This window comes from Thunnus maccoyii, chromosome 22, assembly GCF_910596095.1.
Source record: "Thunnus maccoyii chromosome 22, fThuMac1.1, whole genome shotgun sequence".
In the NCBI taxonomy this organism is placed as follows: Eukaryota; Metazoa; Chordata; class Actinopteri; order Scombriformes; family Scombridae; genus Thunnus; species Thunnus maccoyii.
Window position 1 is genome coordinate 15,593,129 of NC_056554.1, and position 19,738 is coordinate 15,612,866.

Sequence of the window (19,738 nt, forward strand, 5' to 3'; positions counted from 1 at the left end):
ATGTACAGTTTTCAGGTCGCACGAAATGACAAACATAACAAACATTTAAGATTTAATTTGTAGTTGAAGAACAACTAAACTGCGTGAAAAAGTGCTCTTAATCTTTTTCAGCCCAGGACATAAATGTATTTAATTTGCTCTCCGACTGTGGGGACTGTCTGGGTGCCAGTTGGTAGTTTAGGAAAAACAGTACTAGGGGGTGCTAAAGCATTAAAAGTTTTGTGAGAGTGTTGCCAGTGGCTTTCAGCCATCTTTTTTTTTTTTTTAATCGATACGGTGGCGATGACAGAGCAGTGCTGAAAAGACTCAGCACTGACGAGGGATGTTGTGTGCCTGCTCACATTTCAGCCGGAGGAAGGGAGCTTGAGTCTCAGCTGCTGAGACAATGCTGAGTCAACTCACACACACACACACACACACACACACATCTACAGACACACACTCAACAACACACACGATAAACAAGTGGCAAGTCATGTTGTAACAAAATGTCAGTTTGATCTTAGCCAGGATTTATACTGTTGGCTGACCTTGTCCTGTCACACACACACACACACGCTGTGCAAGCGCCAATACATGCTTACTCAAACACATGCTTACACAACAGAGTTCATTAATTGAGGATGTGTCTGAAAAGTGATGATCGGATAGAAATGCACTTGCCTATTTCCTTCTAGAGGACTCAAGGAGAGAAAGCTGTCCTGCGTTGCCCCGGGAGTGCGGGGCGGGAGGGTCAGGGTTTAGAGCTCCCTGTCTCCGTGGGAACCGTCAGCACCATGAAAACGTACAAGTGAGTCTCTATGGAGCAAGGTTACCCACACTGTTAGCCAGTTACAACTTTACAGTGTTATATAAAGCAATGTTGATGGCTTCAGTTATATTTGAAGACAATTTTAAAATGTTTGTGTCTTTTTTGATGAAGCTCCTTAAAACACTTGATTGAGAAAGAGTGTACGCCACTTGCTTGTTTGTCATTTTTTTTTTGCTGTATATCTGAAATACTGACATGTCCTTATTTCCCCCTGTTTTTGTCTGTTTCCCACTCTGCCTACGTAATCCCCATATGTAGAGGCAACCATGTGTACAGCAGCAACACACCAAAAAGTCCTGAAATTTAAATAGCCGCTTTGAGAAGGATTAGGCTTCTATTTCCCCGATGCACATAGAAATCAATCTGGCTTGTGTGAAACGAGGGGGGGCCGTCGGCAGTATTGCAGCACGCTGACTAGTGATAGCTCCCCACTGAGTCATAAAGTAAAAAAAAAAGTCCTGACAAAGTAGTCCTTGATACATATTGGCAGAAAAGGAGAGAACAGCAAAGAAACATAACAATAAAGGGAGGAAGGGCGGCGGATAGATGGTGTTGGAAGAGTTATAGAGAAAGAGATGCAGTAAGAGGCCTGAAGGGGAGGGAAGTGGGTGAGGCTGAAAGATGGAGGGAGAAGAAGAGAAATAAAAAGAGGTGCAAACCTTCACTGTATTGCTACAGTCAGCAGCGTACACACCGACTCATTCATCCTCACACTCTTCTGCGCCCATTACTAGGCTACGGACCACGGCCAGCCTCGGTTTTTCTATCTATATCCCGAAGCACAACGCCCTGGGGGTGGTTCATGACTTTGTCAGCAGGAAAACGGGTTGTGTTTACAGGAAAATGAGGAGCATTCTCCTCAGGGAGCTGAATCACAGGAATTCCTACCCACTGAGCCCACTGCTGACAACCATACAACACCGCGCACATGCATAAACTCACAAGTGGTCTTTGAAAAATTCTCCGAATACTGAACTCAAAAACTCTTAACTATATTTCAAACAATGCAACTGCATGTGCGCACACTCGGTGCTTTTGCATAAATAGAGATGGGAGTTGCGGGTATGAATAATGGAGATGTTTTTAAGATGCTGCCAAGGTTACAGGGAGGTGAGTGTGTACTTCTGGGAGATGGGACTCAAATTTCTGTCCATCTTGTTGTTTTTCACCTTGTTTTACCACCTCACCTTTTTGTCATCCTGCCATCTGTCCTCCACTGGACTCTATGGGATCATATCATCTCTGCTGGGTGACAACCTGGTGTCTTTAATTTGGATGATTTTGACAGTTTTATATAAAATCGAGTAATTTATTATACATTTTTCATCCGTATCACTTTCATGTCTCAAAGGGCTTCACATACAGTACAATATAGTCACCATCTACTATACTATATAAACCACATGCATATTATATACATATACTATGTCCTATACATGTAATCCATCCCTTTGGATAGTGTCAAATATTCATTGTCAGTCAGCCAAAAGAGCTTTTTTTATTGTTGTTGTTCATGAAAAGTAAACAAATGTGAATGACTGTGAGTGAGTCAGTGAGTGTGCGTTCGAGTGTGTGTGTGTGTGTGTCTGTGACCCTCTTCCAGCTTCAGGCAGACTGTCAGACAAACAGTGTCTTGACTGTCTGTGTTTTTGTCTGGGACACAGCGCCGAGGGCTCAATGGGTGTACAAGTCCTCTCCTCACGTCCTCCATCCTTTGTCCTGCTTGTTTGGCTTTCCCTTACTTTTTGTTTCCTTTTTTTTTTTTCTTGCTCACCCACCTGCTGTTTATTTCTTTCAGTTTTCATTCTTTTACAAATTACACATTGTGCCACTAGATCTAAGCATGAATGAGAGTAATGAAATAAAGCTTACATTCTTCTCTGTTAAAAGTAATGTGCAGCTAGAATATTTTACTTCATTCAGCTCACTCTCTAAACCGATTTGATGTTACGTATTGATTTTCTATGTAACAGAACCAGTGCAGACAGTGCACGTGTATTTTCAAGTGCCTGTTGCTGTCTCTGAATCCTTCTAAATCTATTCTCGTCTCTCTGTTTCCATGTCCCTGTCTGACTGCACACTGCTCCACCTTTTCTTGTTGTGTAGGCCACTAATGGAAGCACCAGAGGGAGCAACTCAAGCATAGTGCTGGCCATAGGAAGCTTTTTTGCCTCTGGACAAAACTCTTCAGTGCAGGACTTGGACACAACTGCCATAAGACCAAGAGAAAGACTAGAAAACAGCCGCCGAACCCATCAGCCTGCTCTGATTCCCTCCTTCTCATTAAAGAGGAAGCATGAGCTTCTCCAGCCCCAAAATGTTAACCCTCTGCCCAAAATCTCCCTAACCAGGCGTCCTCCAAAATGGGAGCCGCCTCGCCCCTCTCAGGAAAAGACAGTTGAAAGAGGAGTCAGTGAGCGGAAGAGAATCAGGCCCAAAGCCTCTAATCCTGAACACCTAGCTTTAGCCCTAGAACCACAGACTAAAGCCAGTCCTTCACATAAAACAGAACTATTGTTAGGGGTGCATACTGACCCATATGTCCAGAAGCAAACTCAGCAAAGGCAGAGTGAGGTGGAAGAAAGGGGCCATGAATTCACTAGGAATGCTTCCAGACAAATCCCATCCTCTGTGACCTTCAAACCACCCAAGCACAAGCGAGCCAAATACGGGCCTCACCAGGCCACAAATGAGCCAAAAACATCCCACGAGGGAGCTAATACCGGCGAGCCCCAGAACCGACCCAAAGCTGGCTGTCTGACCGCAACCCTGACATCTGACCCTAGAGTAAAGGATTCTGGGAAGCTGAGCCCGGATGAGAAGATGCGGATGCTTGAGAAGGCTGAGCAGGCCAAGGCGCTGGTGCTAACCATGGTTTACAGAGACGGTACCACTCAGTTAGACCCAGAACAGGTGAGCAGGGCGGTGGGACAGAAGGTTGGTTCAGTGTGGACATTCTTGGCAAAAACATGAGCAGAAGTTCAGAAAAGGTTATAATCATCAACTGAAAATTGAGGTTTTACATGCATCAGTGTTTTAATATTTTCATCTGTAAAAGAAAAAAAAAGATTCACAAGCTTTGCCGCGTGCCTCTAATCTCTCCCATGTTATAAGATTAGTGTAAACTGTACTCTTGTGGCCTACTGCCTCATTAGCTGGTGGCCCCTGCGCTCTTGTTAATTTCCCTCTCTGATCGCCGATATAGAAGCTCACTCCACCGGTGTGCGGCCTCCTCGTACTGATGAAGAACGATCCGGACAGCAGCATACCAGAGGACTCGCTCGGGCCAAATGACAGTCTGGTCTACTTAAAAATGGAGCACACACCTGCATGGGCCCAGAAACACACACACCAGAGCCAGGAGCTTTTTACTAGGTCTGTATGTGTGTGTGCGTGTGTGTATTTGTATGAGAGAGAAATGAGAGTCAATATGATGATGAGTGTGACTGTGTACAAGTGGGTGAATTTACAGTACATCCATTAGTTTTTGCATCCATTAAATAAGGCTCATGTATGCGATTAGTTCTATAAGAGGAGTACTTTATGTGTGTGTGTCCCATAGAGATATGCTGCTACGAGTGCTATCAAGATCTCAACTGGTGGTGTGCTATAAGGCCAAGGATTTGCTTCGTACAGCTCTGCAGTTTTACAGACAAGACCTAAACTGGAAACAAGGCATTACTACACATACATACACACAAAGAAACACACATAGATGCACATCTGTTGTGCAGTTCTACTTCAAAAACTAACTTTTGTTAGTCGAAATTCATAAGAATCAAATACGCCCACAGACACTTCTCAGATGACTCCTGCATCAGTTAAATTACAAATTAATACACATTTTATGTGTTTCTTTATATGTTTTTCCTCTTTGTCTAGTTGCAGGGTGTCATATCCAGGACCCACAGGTGTCAGGGTGGCTACTGGATCCTGCAGATCCCTCCTCTAGCTACCAGGAACTTCTTAATAAACACTTCAGAACACCCCGAAAAACACCTGCCCTGGGTACCAAGAAGGTTAGTTAAAATGTTAACTTATTTATCCTAGTAGGTATTTTCCCCTGTTTCTTTTCCACGTGTCAAGACGTCAGGGTCATCTACAGAACAAATCCATGGAGCTGGTAGCGTTTCAATGTCATGAAGGACACTTAAGTAGGCTGGATGCTGGGATAAAGTAGTCACTTTAACTGGAAAATACTTCCTCCCCACTATCCTGCTGTAGTCAATTAATGTAGTTTCCTCAGTTCCTGTTTTTATTGAGTGCTGTTATTATTGAATGTTTTATTAATTACAAAGTAATTCATTGCTTTGTGTGTGGATGGAGGGATATCGGTTTATTGTGTGAAGCACTTTGTGTTACATTTTGTTTGTATGAAAAGTGCTATACAAATAAAGTCTGATCGATTGATTAATATAGACACTGACTAGTGTGTAAAGGCCTCTGGGACGGTTCATACCCAATGAAAACACCCATTTCCTGGCCCCCAGACCACCGATTCTTCACTGTACACAAGGAAAAAGTATTTCCACAACATCATCTTCCAGAAAAACAAGATGAGTTTGTCTCTCCCCACTGACTCTCTTCCTGTCTGTCTGTCTCACTCTCTCAGGTTTCTCAGGTCATCTCAGGTCTCTGTTCGCTCTACTGGCTTAACATGGAGCTTTGCTGTAAACTACGGGTTAGGAGATGCACACACACACACACACACGTACACTTGTACATAAACTAGACAACACACGTCGTGACTGAGTGTTTGCGTGTCCAGAGCCAAGGCCTGTGGGAGCTGTACTCAGACATGGAGCTGAACATGATACCTGTTCTGGCAGGTAAGGCTTCATTAAGTACATCTTTTTTTTTTTTTTTACTTGTCCTGTTTCTTAGATTCAGTAGGCAACGCATGAAGTGATGACTGTCCTGATTGCATGCATTTTTAGTGAAGAAAAAAACATAGAGAAGCATGCAGCACTGGCTGATAATTTATTCATACTGCGACATCTGAAATGAAGTTGCTGTTTTTGTTTTGTCGAAGCTGTGAGTAAGAGATAACATTATGTCCTAAACAGCATTGACAATTCTCTAAATCATTGAAGACACTTGGTTGGAACTGCCTATATTAATTTTCACCTAACTCCATTCTTTAATCTTAACATTCAAACCAGGTTTCTACATCCATAACTACTGCTAACTATTTTGTAGTTTATCCCATTCGAGTTTCCTGCTGCAGGTCCGGTGGATCAGTAAATATCTGCTCGTGTCGTTTCAGCCATGGAGAGCCATCACATCCACGTGGACAAAGAGGCTCTAAAGAGAACTTCAGACCTGCTCGGGGTGAGATAGCACATCAGGGTGCAAAACAAACCTCTGTAGTAACATTATGGCTGCTGTACTTTGAGGTTTTTTCTGTCAGTCTTATTGGTGGCTGGTGATGTAGGCTGCAGGTAGAGTAGACAAACTTATCTCTCACAGCCAGGAGTTATTAACATTTGCCTCTTGGTTAATGTTAATTTCCCACCAGGACACAACAATAGAACAGGAGCAGCGTACACAAATATAAACTCTGCTCAGTGTGTGTATAAAGATAGTCAAGCTTATTTTAAGTGATTTAATTTAACCTTTATTTGACTTCCTTGTTTTAAGTGGAATACTATAACACCACACCGGACTGAGCTGGTCACAAACACACTTGTTTTATTCCTTTTTTTTTATGATCAGAGGGATTTTAGATAAAGTTGGATTAATGCTTCAGCCAGAGTTCAAAGCCTGTTCTATGGATACTCTGGTTTCTTTTATTTGAAAAAACTATAATGAGAGCTGAAAATCTGTGGGCTCCACAGTTTGAATAAAGACATTACTGTAGACGTTGAGCTGAGCAGCATTAATATCTACATTATCTGATCTTGGCACAAAGATTTTTTTTTTAACAGCAAGGATACACATGGTGAAGATAATAAGGAATAACTGGAAAACTATGGACGTATTTTTAAATCTCCAGTGAAATACTTGAAGCTAAATGTGTTGGAGTCTTATGTAACAAAAAATGTGTTTATATCAAACAAACTTAATTCAAAAGTTCCCCCCCGGGAAGCTCAATTTCTGCCAGCCTGCGTATAATGTTTAGTGTTAGCTCAGCTTTGTGCCGCATCATTCTTAGCTGATTTGGTTTTAGTTTGGCTGCTGAAACAGAGTGCAGTAGACAGCTGCTGTACTAATACAAATGGGAGCAAAACAGTGGGAGGATGTGAGAAACAGGAGAGACCTCTGGAAATAAATAAATACATTTAAAAAAAAAAAAAAAAAAAAAACCCTCAAGAGCCGGAGAGGCACAGAAAAATAGAATTTCTCTTTTTCTTCTTCTGGGTAGGATTAGCGATGTGGGTGGACGTCCTCCGGGGACCTGTCCTGTTTACATGCAGATAAAAACCAAAATTTCTGGAGACGACAATTAAGAGTCATCATCGACACACACAAAGACAGACGTACAGATGTTGTGGACACAAACATGCTCAGTAATACACCCATGTTTATCAGTTTTGCACTCTTAAACCCACTTAGAACTATTGCAAGTGCCAGCAGGGGCGTTGTTGTGGAGAGAGAGAGTCTTGGTATCTTGCCGTGTTGCTATAAATAGGACGGAGAGTCTGTCTTCTTCCTTCAAGAGAGTGTGCTGCAGGAAGGAACGTCACTGTCTGCCTCTGCCAACATCCACACACCTACATACACACACACACACACACACACACACACACTCAACGAGGCACCAAAGTTTTTGCTGACAGCTGCAGAGTTATGTGTGCATGCACGGCTGTGCGCTTTTGGTGATATGTTCCCGTGTGTGTGCAGTCATGCATGTCCCCACTCTGTCGTGTTAGATTTCCTTTTATCTGAGCTGTCAAGGTCACCAGTCTGAACGCTAAAAAACAAGAGGATCCCTCCTGTCTGTCAGGTTGCATCGCACAAACATGCTCACATGCTGCTTTATCTTCTCAGGCAGCATAAATATAAACTTCACGGGGTCACACGTCACTTAATAACAATTCACATTCTGTTTGTGTTTTGCAGCCATCACTATTCAGCTCACTCCGGAGAGACATCTCTCTATTCACATATATCACATCCTGTTTTCTCAGTGGTCATAAATAACCAAAAAGAAAGAGAAAGATGGGAGATTAATCTTGCTGAAATGACCCAAAATATTGCTACAATATGAGATCCCTGCCATACCCGCCTTGTGTGTGTGTGTGTGTGTGTATGCGTGTGTTTGTGTGTCAAACGAAGTACTAAAGGGGCTAGCATCCAATATTGATGAAGCAGTCTGGTGCCTGCTCTGGGCGGTGAGTGAGAAAGAGAGAGAGAGAGAGAGAGAGAAGTACATATTTTGGAGTTTAGGCACACGTCTGCCAGCTCCCCCTACTTTTTCTTTTTTTCTCCTTTCTTTCTCTCTTTCGCTGTCTCTTTATATTTGTCGCTCTTTCCCCTCTCGCCACGCTCCTCTCCTCTATTGCTCTTTCTGCCTTTGTCGCCTCTCCCGCCTCTGCCCGTCATTCTGTCAAGTTCTGTCTGTCTAACAGTCTCACTCGTTTGACTGATGTCTGTTTGTTTCAAATGCCATTTGCTATCAAGTCCCAGCCACAGCCTCCCCCCCTTCTGTCGCTCTTTTTTTTTTACCCTCGTCCTTTTTTCCTCGTCGACACACTTACATAAGCATTTGCATCACATTTCGCCTTTTTTTTTTCTCTGTCACTCTGTTCTTCTTTCTCTTCTGTCTGTTGTCTCTCATTTCATCACCCCACCTCACCCTCTCCCCTCTCTTTTGTTTTGCTGTTGTCGTCCCCGTCTCTCTTCCCTCGTTCTCTTGTTCGCCTGTCAAGTTGTTAAGGAGTGTTTTCTACTTCAGTCAAATTCTTTATAACCGTCTGCCCTCCCTCACTCCCTTTTCCCCCTCATTTACTCCCCTTCATCTTCCTCATTTACTTTTCATCATTATCTCTGTCTCTCCGGGACTTAGCCTCTTTCATCATGTTTTTTTCAAGTGCCTCTTCCTTTCATTTTCTTTTTTTCCCGCTCTCTTTTACTTTCTTTGCTTCCTCACCTTTTTTCCATGCATATATCCTGCTCCCTCCCTTTATCGCTTCTTTCCCATCGCTCCCTCTCTCTCTCTCATGCTGTGATTGTCATGCTGTCTGTGTCGGCTGTGCTAAGTAAAAAGTTCATCCTGTATTTGACTGGATTATCACAGCAGTCATTAAACCCTGTCTGGCTCTCTGTGTGTTAAGTATTCAGGGTGTGTGAGTGGAAACGTATGTGTGTGTGTGTGTGTTTCTGTAGTTGTTTGTACAATATCAGTCCTTTGTGTAAATACATGTATGTTTATTCATACTTTATGTTTTTTGGAGTGTCTGAAAGTGTTGACTAAGGCTGTTTGTCGTTGGTTTGTCTGTGTGTGTGATCCTAAAGTGCTTGCTGTGTGAGTGATGTGTGCGTTAGACAGATTAACACAGCCTTTTGTCCACTGAAAGGAAGGAGAAATGAGACAAGTTTCTGTCTTACACATATTAACAGTCCTCTCCTCAAATAACCTCCAAAGCTTTGCTGGGTTCATACTCAGGTCTGAAAACTTAGTTTGACAGTGGAAAGTCTTGGAAAGTTTTTGGCAAGCTAACAGTCGCTAGGGCCCAGAAATCATCTTAATAATGTTGCACTAGTATTGGCATAAATACAATGCTGTCTCCCAATATTTTTAATTGCCTTTATAGCCACTGAGTGATTAAGTTGGGAAATAAAAAGCAGCACCTTTCAAGGTTGCAATCAATCATCTTTATTTTTTTTAAAAGAAGCAACAAGTACTAAATTGACACCAAAAAGGATCAGTAGCACTTTTGAATTAAACAACCTACACATATGCATTGATTTTACAGTTAGGATTGGCTGCTACTTAAATACCCCCGGCAACAAAGCTCACTGTGTTAAGTTCTGATTGTCATACAAGTTTGACATGGATGACTCAGGTAAAAAAAAAATCTTACTGGATATGAGGCACTAATGTTACATAACAACACAGATGTTTTTTGGAAAACAATCAATACAAAACAATCAAAAAACTCAATGGAACTAGTTTTGTATTTGTAAGCCGCACTGTGTAACACATTAATTGGGTAAGTGACGTATGTTTATTGTCTTACTTTGACCTTCAAACAGTCATTAAGTACTGGTAGGCTAAGCAGGTTTAAACAAACGTGGTAAAATTTGACATGAATCAAGTCTAATTGACCTTAACCTTCTCTCCTCCCTCTCTCTCTCTCTCTCTCTCTCTCTGTCTGTCTCTCTCTCAATCTCCATGTTTGTCAGACTAAGATGAAGCAGTTGGAGCAGGAGGCTCATCGAGCAGCTGGACAAATGTTCCTGGTCACCAGCAACACTCAGCTACGAACAGTGTGTACCTTTATGTATACATCTGTGTGTGTGGTGTGCATGCATGTGTATCCTGCTGCTCCTGTACGTCGATGTTGTCAATGGTCTTGGAACAGAAAACTTCTGCTGTTTACAAATCTTTCTCTATTCTGTGTGTGTCCGCTATGGATTTTTTGATATTGTGGATTAACAATCTTTGAAGGTTCTGTTTGAGAAGCTGCGCCTCCACGAGCGCTGCGAGAACAAGAAGCTTCCCAAGACCACGAACAAACAACAGCAGTCAACATCAGAAGCTGCAGTACGGCAAACACAGGCACATAAACACAAACACGCACACAGATATGTCAATTTGATCCTCACATCTCCTTTAATCTAAGTAAACCAGCTCAATCTTATTTGAAATTCCAGTATGTGCACTGACACATTGATGAAGTAGAGCATCCAGAGGCACACACACACACACACACACACACACTAATACACAAACAAACATGGACGCTCAATTCATTCAACTTTTTTCTTATCCTTTCCCTTCTCTGTCTTGTCTTTGTCGCAGCTGTTGCAGCTTCAGGACCTGCACCCTCTACCAAAGATCATTCTGGAGTACAGACAGGTCTGTCATGCTTGCAAATGCTTTTTATTCATGAGCCATAATTGTCAAAGATATTGTTTAACAAGTGTGTGTTATCTGAAATGTCTAGCTCTGCCTTTTGAGAGCTTTAATTACATATAAGGATAAACTACACGGTAGTAGAGCATCTTGACGTATTACCCTTGATTTTGCAGTAACAAATGTCTGTCTTGTTACCCCCCAGGTTCACAAAATCAAGTCCACTTTTGTTGATGGGATTCTCTCATGCATGATGAGCAAGGTGAGCCGACAGCTGGTTTAAGGCAGTTATGTAGCGAAACTGTCAACTGAATACCAAAAATGTAAACATATTCACAGCACACACATTCATCAAAGAGGATGTCTTCAACAGTCTAACAAACAGGATCTTTCACAACTCTGAAACCCTTTTTTGCTAACTCTGGGATATGGATTTCTTCAAAACTTTTCTCCTTGAGGCTGCAACATCAAAAAACAAGAGTAAAACAGAGAGTTGAGAGGTTGCTGCCGGCTAGAGGGCCTCAAACAGATTTCACTGCTTTTTTCTTTCCTTACTCACAGTTTGGTTCGGTATGGATGCGCTAAACCTGTGCTTGTGTGCCACTAGAAAAACCCAACTGGTTACTTTTCACCTTCGAAGTGTCGCTGGTGTGAATATCGCTTTCAATATGCAGCTGTGCTCAGTACTCTAATTGAAAACCACAGGTTAGGACTGTAGGGTATTCATAGTTGTTTAGCACAGTCATGTACTGCAGCAGAGTGACTCTAAAGATGTGATTGCACTACCCCCTACAGCAGAGAGCACCCACAGGCCTGGATGGCTTCGTAATAGTGAAACATCTCTCCTCAAGCTGTTGGTCCTGTTTTCCTGCCACTGCTGTACTGAATTGGCAGATGTAGATGGCAAGATGTAGCTCTGTGTCTGGCAGTCTCTCCACATGGGCTTCTGTAGACTGTATATGAGGGAAGCCACTTGTCTTTGTCATCTGTGCTTACTCAACTCTGTAAATGAGTCTGTCTGGATGTCTCAGGGGCTGCTTGGCTTCTGATGCCATATGATTAATTTGGTGGTCTTTTGGACAGTGCAGGCAACAATCCCAACTAGACCCAGGTGATGGTAATGTTTTCTTGTAGCCTAGAAATCGAACTGGTGGTGATATTTGGGTATTAATATTGGTGTTTTCAGTCAATATTAAAGCCAAACTTATCATCTGTTTATATGATGTCCAAGCAGGTAGATATAAACACTGTTCTTTTCATTTAACTAGAACAATTAGATACGTTTAGAAAACTGTATCACTTAACTCTAATGCAGCCTTTGTGAAGTAGAAAATGCAACGTTTGATAATGTATTTATCAGTACATCTCCCATCTCAACTTGTAGCATCATGTGAGAAACTGCAGTGTCATTCATAAATTTACCCCAGATTCTGTTGTCATCAAGACACTTAGTCATCTTGTTTCCTCATTTGAGAGGTTGGTAAGTTTTTCTGCGAGCAACCCTGAGCACAGTAGTGTTGCTGTATGTCTTGCTTATTGCACCAACATAACTGGCACTACACTCACTGCAAACAGCTTGCTCAAATTGGGCAGCAGGCAGTCACACGGCACTGTTGATGCCTGTCGGTCCAAAAGCGGAGTGATGATGGCGAAGAAGATCGCAGCTGCTGTTTTTCACGCTGAATAGAAATCAGCGATATGAAAACATTAGTGATCACATGGCCGACTCATTGAAACATGTATCTAAGTGGTTTAGTGCGGTTTGCAAAATTGTTCTTTTTTGTATTTTAAATGATCTTCTTGTTACATTTTGTATTTCTGTCTCTCTCAACAACAACATCAGAGCTACATTTCCTCTACATGGTACCAGACAAGTGCGGTGACTGGGAGGATCTCAGCCAAACACCCAGTAAGTTTAACCTCCACATCTCCTTCTTTCTACATTTCTTTGTCTTTTGATCTTAACCTTATGGGTTTTGTAGTAGCTGCTACGGACTCGTGTTGCTCTGCATGTTTTGTCAACTGGACAAAACTCAGTGTTCAGTTGGTGGAGCTATCCATGGTGCTGAACTGCAGGCTGAAACTAGGTGCTGTTTACTACCCTGCAGGCCAGGTTCATCTGTCCATTTCTTTCCAAGCATTCGAGGCAGCCACTGGTTATACTTATAAAGTACTTACCTGATCACAGTGAGCATTTACTCACCTTTTTTTACATGTAGTGCTACAGTTTTGAGCAATGAATTGAAAACAAGTGTTGAAATCTATTACAAAACCTGTAGGATGCTTTGGAAAGTGACCAGCAGTAACACTGATGTATTATGCATGTAGGCAATTAGTGGATAAGGAGCTAAAACCACCAATATTGTCCTTCAAACGCAGGAGTTTGGGAGGAACGCAAACTAAGCCTGTTCTCCTACCACCTGATTCAGACCTTAATCTTTCACAGTGTAAGTGGTCATAAAATTAATCTGCAGATTTGTAGCCTGAAGTAAAACATAGTGATAGCCAGTCTACTCTGAGATATGGCACTGAGGTCATAGATTTTATTAAGTTTATAACGACTGTAGAAAAACTCATCCCATTTTACAGGCGTATGGAACAATGTCAAGCCTGTTACTATGTGACAGTAACCCTTACCTTTAGTGTACTATGATTGAGGTTTAACTAAAATAACATCGATATGATACCACTATTTTAGACTTCAGTTGTGTGTAGTGCTTCGTGTCAATATTCAGTAACTATATTTGCAAGTATTTAAGGAATTCAGTGTTTCAGAATGCCTCTAAAATAGGATTTAAACCATCAGATGATGTGAGACAGTGAAGACATTTGAAGAAAGGGGCATTATAAGATATGCAGTACCAGTCAAAAGTTTGGACACACTTCTTCATTCAAGGGAATAGGAAGGTGTGTCCAAACTTTTGACTGGTACTGTATTTTATATGTTTAAATTGAGAATTTGCTTTTAGAAAGAATAACTAAATAATTAAATGAATTTATGAAATGATCACAGAAAGTAAAAAGTTATTGGAAGTACGGCGATGTTATTGGAGGTAATAGCGTGTACCTCGTGTCGCTGTGATACCTTACCTATTTCTTTTTTTTTTTGTCTCTCAGTCTTACACATCCTGACACAAAGTGCTGAAGAATAATTATATTAAAAAAAAAACACTACAAATAACTGCTTTGTCTCTTTTGTACTTGTCGGCTCGGTTATCACCTTCTCTCTCTCTCTCTCTCCTCCTCAGTATGGGGCGGTCGATAGCTCATTTCGACATTACCCAGCCGTCAGGGTCCAGTGGTCCTGTCACTGAGTATTACTTTGACACACAGACACAGACACACACACACTATGTATGTATATATAACAGTGGAGACATTGAACTTTTCTAATCTCACTTAGCGATTTGCGACCAGTGTGAGCTACACATGAAATTGATCATGCTGCCAACTGAATGATATATGTGACTGCTGGGCAGCTGGGATTTAACACAACTCAGCTCCTTCTGCTCAACACAGTTCTGGGAGTGTGCGGATGCTTGTATCTCTGGTTGTTTGTGTGTACTTGCGTTGGTGTGCGTTCGCCAGTCTGGCCGCCGATGTGTATATTTCGCTGTAATTGTAATATGTTTTACGACACAAGCAATAAAGAAAACAAAAATGGCATTAATAAAATGAGCTGATTCAACACCACACTCTGGTTTATTACTTTTGAATTGGTGTATAAACTAAATACGGTACTTAAACTAAGTGATGTTGTGTAATATTTTATATAGTTGGTTTCTGCAGTAGCATCTGGAATGACGTCACTGTTTGATAGCCATGAAATGACACCAGCTGTTTGCATTTTCTGCTTTTCTGCTTTTCTACCACTTGCCACTGCAGAATATTTCACCCACTCGACTCGTGTGCAAAATGAATTTTGGCCCATGACAAACGCAGTCATGCATGTGTGTTTGACAAGAAGGACAAAATAAAGTAAAGGAGTAAATAGAAAACATCAATTTCTAGTTGGAAAGTTTTTTGTAGGTAGCATGAAATAGGATTTTAATCTTATTAATCTTAAATATAACAACAAGCAACTAAATTAGAGAATCACTTGCTTTTCAAAATGTCTTCACTTTTCATTCATACTACAGAATAGAAATAGTTTAAAGGCAGACTCCACTGATTCTGAAACAGTTGTATGAAGCCTTTTGTGGCTCCAGAGGGAGTTGATGCAAAATCTGATAAATTGTCTCCAATGACTTGAGTCAGTGTTGATCCTTTTTTTAAAAAAAACTGTTTATTGAGGGTACGGCAGTGCTAAATGGGAGTAAATTGAGTACTTAACAAACATCATAAAAATGACTAATATAGTGACTCAGGGAAGAAGATGTGGAGAGAAGAGATTCACGTCTGTAACAGAAGGTGGAGAGAAGGTTCGCTCCTTGATTTAAAATGAGATCTTTTCACCATTAGAGAGCCGGGAGGGAGAGGAATCATCTCAAATTAAAACTATTATTCCGGCATGTAAATGAAGTTCACTCATAATTATTCTCGTCATAACGCGGAGTGAAATGTGCTGGTAGTTAATTGAAGGCTCGCTCAGTGATCACTGACATGTCGCATCCTGCCTTTATGCCGCTTTGAAGAGAAAAAGCAGCAGCAGTTTATGGTTTTGGTTTTAAGGGAGAAGAGGGGAGCTGCTTTTGTACACGCAGGCTCACACACACACACACACATACATACAGTTCATATACACACACACACACACATATTCAAATTAAGGAGTGTTGCGGAGGGGTTTAGCTTTCATCTGACGCGAGTTCAATCGAGGTGAAGCCAGACTGCAGCAACAAAGGGATGCCTGAATTAAAAGCAGGCCAGCCGTAAACTGGTGCTGAAAAAAGCTCTGCGAGGAGTGAGTCTCTCTCCGCAGAGGGAAGAGGGGCCTTTCTGCTCTGCCTCATCTGTTCTTATCTGCTAAAAGCAAAAAATATGTGCAGCCTGTGAGCCTCAGCTACTACTCTGTCTACGGTATTTACATCTTTGTGTCTCTGTCTGTTCTTTCCTTCACCCTTTTTTTTTCTCATTTTTCAATGTCTGCTCTGGCTTTTTAATTCTCTATCTGTCCTCTCGCTCTATTATTTCTCCTCGTGTACTTATCCCTTTACATCTTTCTTGTTCTCTCCTTTTCTCTTTCTCTTTTCCTTTTATAGTGTGGCAGTGAAGACAAATAAGACTGAACTTCCTCTTCCCTCTCCTCTACCTTCTTCCTGACTGCTTGGAGCAATAGAGGGGGGAGCAGCATTCAGATTTCCGGGTCCTTGGTGCAGCACTCCGCCCTGTATCGTCTGCTCGCTCTCTCTCTCTCTCTCTCTCTCTCTCTCTCTCTCTCTCTCTCTCTCTCTCTCTCTCTCTCTCTCTCTCTCTCTCTCTCTCTCTCTCTCTCTCTGCACTGTAACAGCTTGTGCCTGAGTCATTTATGGCGTCCAAAGATTTATACACTCATACCACCCAGAAGTACATAAATTCACTCACTTACTCATGCAAATACACATAAAAACAGATGTTAACATGCTGTTCCACTGTGACATTTGGGATCATGTGAAACTATTGTGTCCTTTATTTTTTGTCACCATTTTTTCCTCTATAACACATTGTTTTTTTATGTTTTTATGCAGTTCCTCCCACAGCAAGACTCAAAATCTATAATTTAACTGAGGGAATTTAACACATACAGTAGATTGCTCACATTTACCCCTTTACAATCATATGGTACAAATTGAACTAGAACTGATCTAGACTGATCCAAATCTTCCAGTTTAATGTAGACAGAATATTTGAAATAGCAACTCATTGCATTGCTGCATTATTGATGTTAACTTTGTTTTGTTTTATGACGGTGAAGCTGTGTCTGTTTCTTCAAGGCTTGTCAAGCAGTTTAATGTTAGTTTAAAACTGCTCTGCATTTAATCATTAAATGCTTTGATCTTACAGAAAGTCCTCTCAAGGCTGATCTTAGTACGTCACTGAGGCTGACTGCCTGGCAGGGTTGAACACACACACACACAGACACACACACTCAGACATACTCCTACACACAATAGCACACAGTACAAGTTGTTTTATTTACCCACTTATGGGAGAGTGAGACAGAGAAAGGGGCAGGGAGAGGTTAGTGTGTGTTTGTGTGTATTTCTATTGTTCAGAATCCAAAAAAAACAAATCTCCAGTCACTACTGTAGTTTATTCTGGAGCTTTCAACTTGATCTGACATGCAGAGATTTTAAGGTGTTGAATGGTTTGTTGTGACTCCTTGTGACTCTTGCTGGATGTTTCTTCCGGCCAGCCATGTAAGGGAATCCCACTGGGATGCTTCTGATGATCCCCGTCAGGTCTTCACTCTATCATGTGCACAAATGTTCTTATTGAAAGTGATAGTAAAGTGCAAGAATTTAATATTTATGAAAACTATTTGACTGCAGCACAATCACTCATAAACTGAAGTCTTTTTTTTTCCATAGTCATTCATATTTTATGTTTGTCCATTTAGTTTCAATGTTGTTCCGATACATTTCGGCAGTAACCTGGGTGTATAATGATGCTGACATTTGGGTATAATCACAGCGGCAAATTAAATTGCCATGAAATGTGCTGCTAGAGTTCCCTATCTGCCCTGTCACATCAACCAATCATCCAGGGCCGCTGTTAGATGCACTGGCTTTATTCAGCACAGCTATCAGGAGCAATCCCAGAGTTCAAAGAGGCAGCAACTGATGGCAGGAACCTGCTTCCACGCTGGGTCTTAGTGCCCTCCCATCAGTCACCTCATTCCATCTAATGGATACGTTGGCTGTGGGTTTTGCGGCCTCGTGCCGATCTATCTCTCCCCATGCGGAGCAGATGGGTTTTGGCGAGTGTGTTTGTTTGTAGTTGCGGCGCGAATGAAAATAAGTGTCAGTTTTTATGTGTGCGCACAAGCAGACATGCTTGTGAGTGTGTACACAGGCATGCACATGTGTTTATATGTGTGCATATGTTCTGTGATGAGTCATTAAACTGATGCAGTGTGATTAAATTACCCCACACCAGCGCAGCAATTCAGCCGTCCCCATCTGTTTAACAAGGCAGTCGTCCTCAGAGACTCTCTCTCCAGGCCAGATTTACGTTCATGAAAGCACATAGCAAATCTGCTGTGCACCTTTCATTCAATTTGCGCTCACAATCCATTAGAAGTTAGTGGCAGATGTACTAATGTAGCTGGGTGAATCACTTTAAATAGGACTGGTCGGTCCAATCTTAAAATAAAAATATACTAAAAGTAGACAAAGGGCTGTGTGGTCTACCATCTGTGCAAGGTGCCTGCAGACCTATAGTTGCAAGTCAGGGCAATACCAGCCACACACAGACTTGTACTGAACTTCCTCAAACACAATACTGTAGGTGAAAAGATTGTACAATGATTTTTTTTTTAAAAAAAACAACATTTGGCTTCTTCAAAGGAAGATCATCGCGTTCAGTCAGCTTCGGTGTCTTGCTCACGGACTCATTAGCAGAGCGGGTGTTTGCAAAACACAGGGCTTGAACCAGAGGCTCTCTGATTGAATGATGGTCTAAATATTCACCGTGCCACCCTGCTGTAGAAAGGTAAACAGTAGTGGAGAGCTTTTAGGTAGCTGACATTACACCCAGCAGGAAGCATAAATTGGTTTGGATTGATTGGATAATTGGATGATTGAAACTCGTCTTGGAGAAAAACATTTTGAGAGTGATGTGTTAAAACGTTCAGTCTGGTGTGAAACATGGATCCAGATCAGAGAATCCTCCTTGAACATCTGGTCCACCAACACAAATGTATCAGCATGACAAAAAAAAGACTAGAATATACAGTAATTAAACACTGCTGGATCAACACGAGCTACTCATTAAGACTTCACACTGGTATAATCCCTTTTACGATACTTTAAGTGATTTTTTAGTTATCTGCATCTTACCTGCAAATGAAGTGGGGCTTTATCCGAGCCATCATGAATATTTCAATCAACGCTAATCTAAAAACATGAATCCTTGGGTCCACAGGGCTAACAGGTGCTTTGGCAGCAAGTGTCATCGTCAGGCTCTTGTGGGGTCCATGCGGACCCGCTGGAGGACCAATGGGAGCCACTTGCAGGTTCATTATCAGGCCATTGTGCGCCCATATTAGTACACGAGGAGATATAAAGAATACAAACAGCGGGTTGTTATGGGGAATAAGAAACGATTCTTCTCATGATGTCAGTAGAGGAAAGATGACACTGAAAGCAAGCACATCTGCATGATTAAGTGGCCCATTCAGAGTCAATGAGCCCAAGAGAGAAAACACAAGCATGTGCGGTGGTTTGTTTGGCAGTGGACAGACATATTTTCATGTAGTGTTTATATGTGTGTGTGTGTTTTGTCTCTTGTGCCTAGGAATATTTATGTTGTATGTTTTTGTGTGTGTGCAACAGAGGGTAACACACGAGTATTTGTGTCAGCTCTGTATAATTTGCACTCGTTGATGTAATTAGGGAAGGAACAACAACATCAGCATCATCATTTAATGGAGCCCGTCCTGCATTGCCAGTGTTCTTGTGTGTGTGTGTGTGTTCGTGCCGTCTGTTTATGCGTGTCTGTGCATTTTAATGTGCCATACACACCATATGAATGCTTATTGCTCTCTGTGTCTGATATCTGTGCATACTTGTGGTGTTTTTGTTCCTCTATGTCTATAAAAGCCGGTTTTAGTTTTAGACATTTAGAGGACAGGATACATGAAAATCATGTGTTTGTGTGTGTGTGTGTGTACGTGTGCATTTGACTCTCAGTCTGACTCCCACAGTGTCCATTAATGAACTGGTTTTCCGTTCCTCGTGACACAGTAAGGGTGATAATGACTTTGA

General features: G+C 41.7%; 1 protein-coding gene across 6 annotated transcripts in view; it reads left to right on the forward strand.

Moving 5' to 3' along the window:
* poln (polymerase (DNA directed) nu) overlaps positions 1-19,738 on the forward strand; it is a 70,873-nt gene that overhangs the window by 17,607 nt on the left and 33,528 nt on the right. For 3 of the 6 annotated variants that reach the window (XR_006093708.1, XM_042402411.1, XM_042402413.1), the window contains exons 6-18: positions 678-790; positions 2,918-3,724; positions 4,017-4,186; positions 4,374-4,486; positions 4,694-4,830; positions 5,424-5,492; positions 5,580-5,640; positions 6,078-6,142; positions 10,160-10,243; positions 10,425-10,535; positions 10,779-10,835; positions 11,038-11,094; positions 12,676-12,741. Coding sequence is in view for 5 of the 6 variants with exons in the window: in XM_042402411.1 (XP_042258345.1) it covers positions 678-790; positions 2,918-3,724; positions 4,017-4,186; positions 4,374-4,486; positions 4,694-4,830; positions 5,424-5,492; positions 5,580-5,640; positions 6,078-6,142; positions 10,160-10,243; positions 10,425-10,535; positions 10,779-10,835; positions 11,038-11,094; positions 12,676-12,741 (1,910 nt within the window). In the remaining variant the exon portion in view is untranslated. Of the gene's footprint in view, positions 1-677; positions 791-2,917; positions 3,725-4,016; positions 4,187-4,373; positions 4,487-4,693; positions 4,831-5,423; positions 5,493-5,579; positions 5,641-6,077; positions 6,143-10,159; positions 10,244-10,424; positions 10,536-10,778; positions 10,836-11,037; positions 11,095-12,675; positions 12,742-13,211; positions 13,280-14,080; positions 14,521-19,738 lie in introns of those variants that run through there. The other 3 variants (XM_042402415.1, XM_042402414.1, XM_042402412.1) reach the window with 3 other exon arrangements.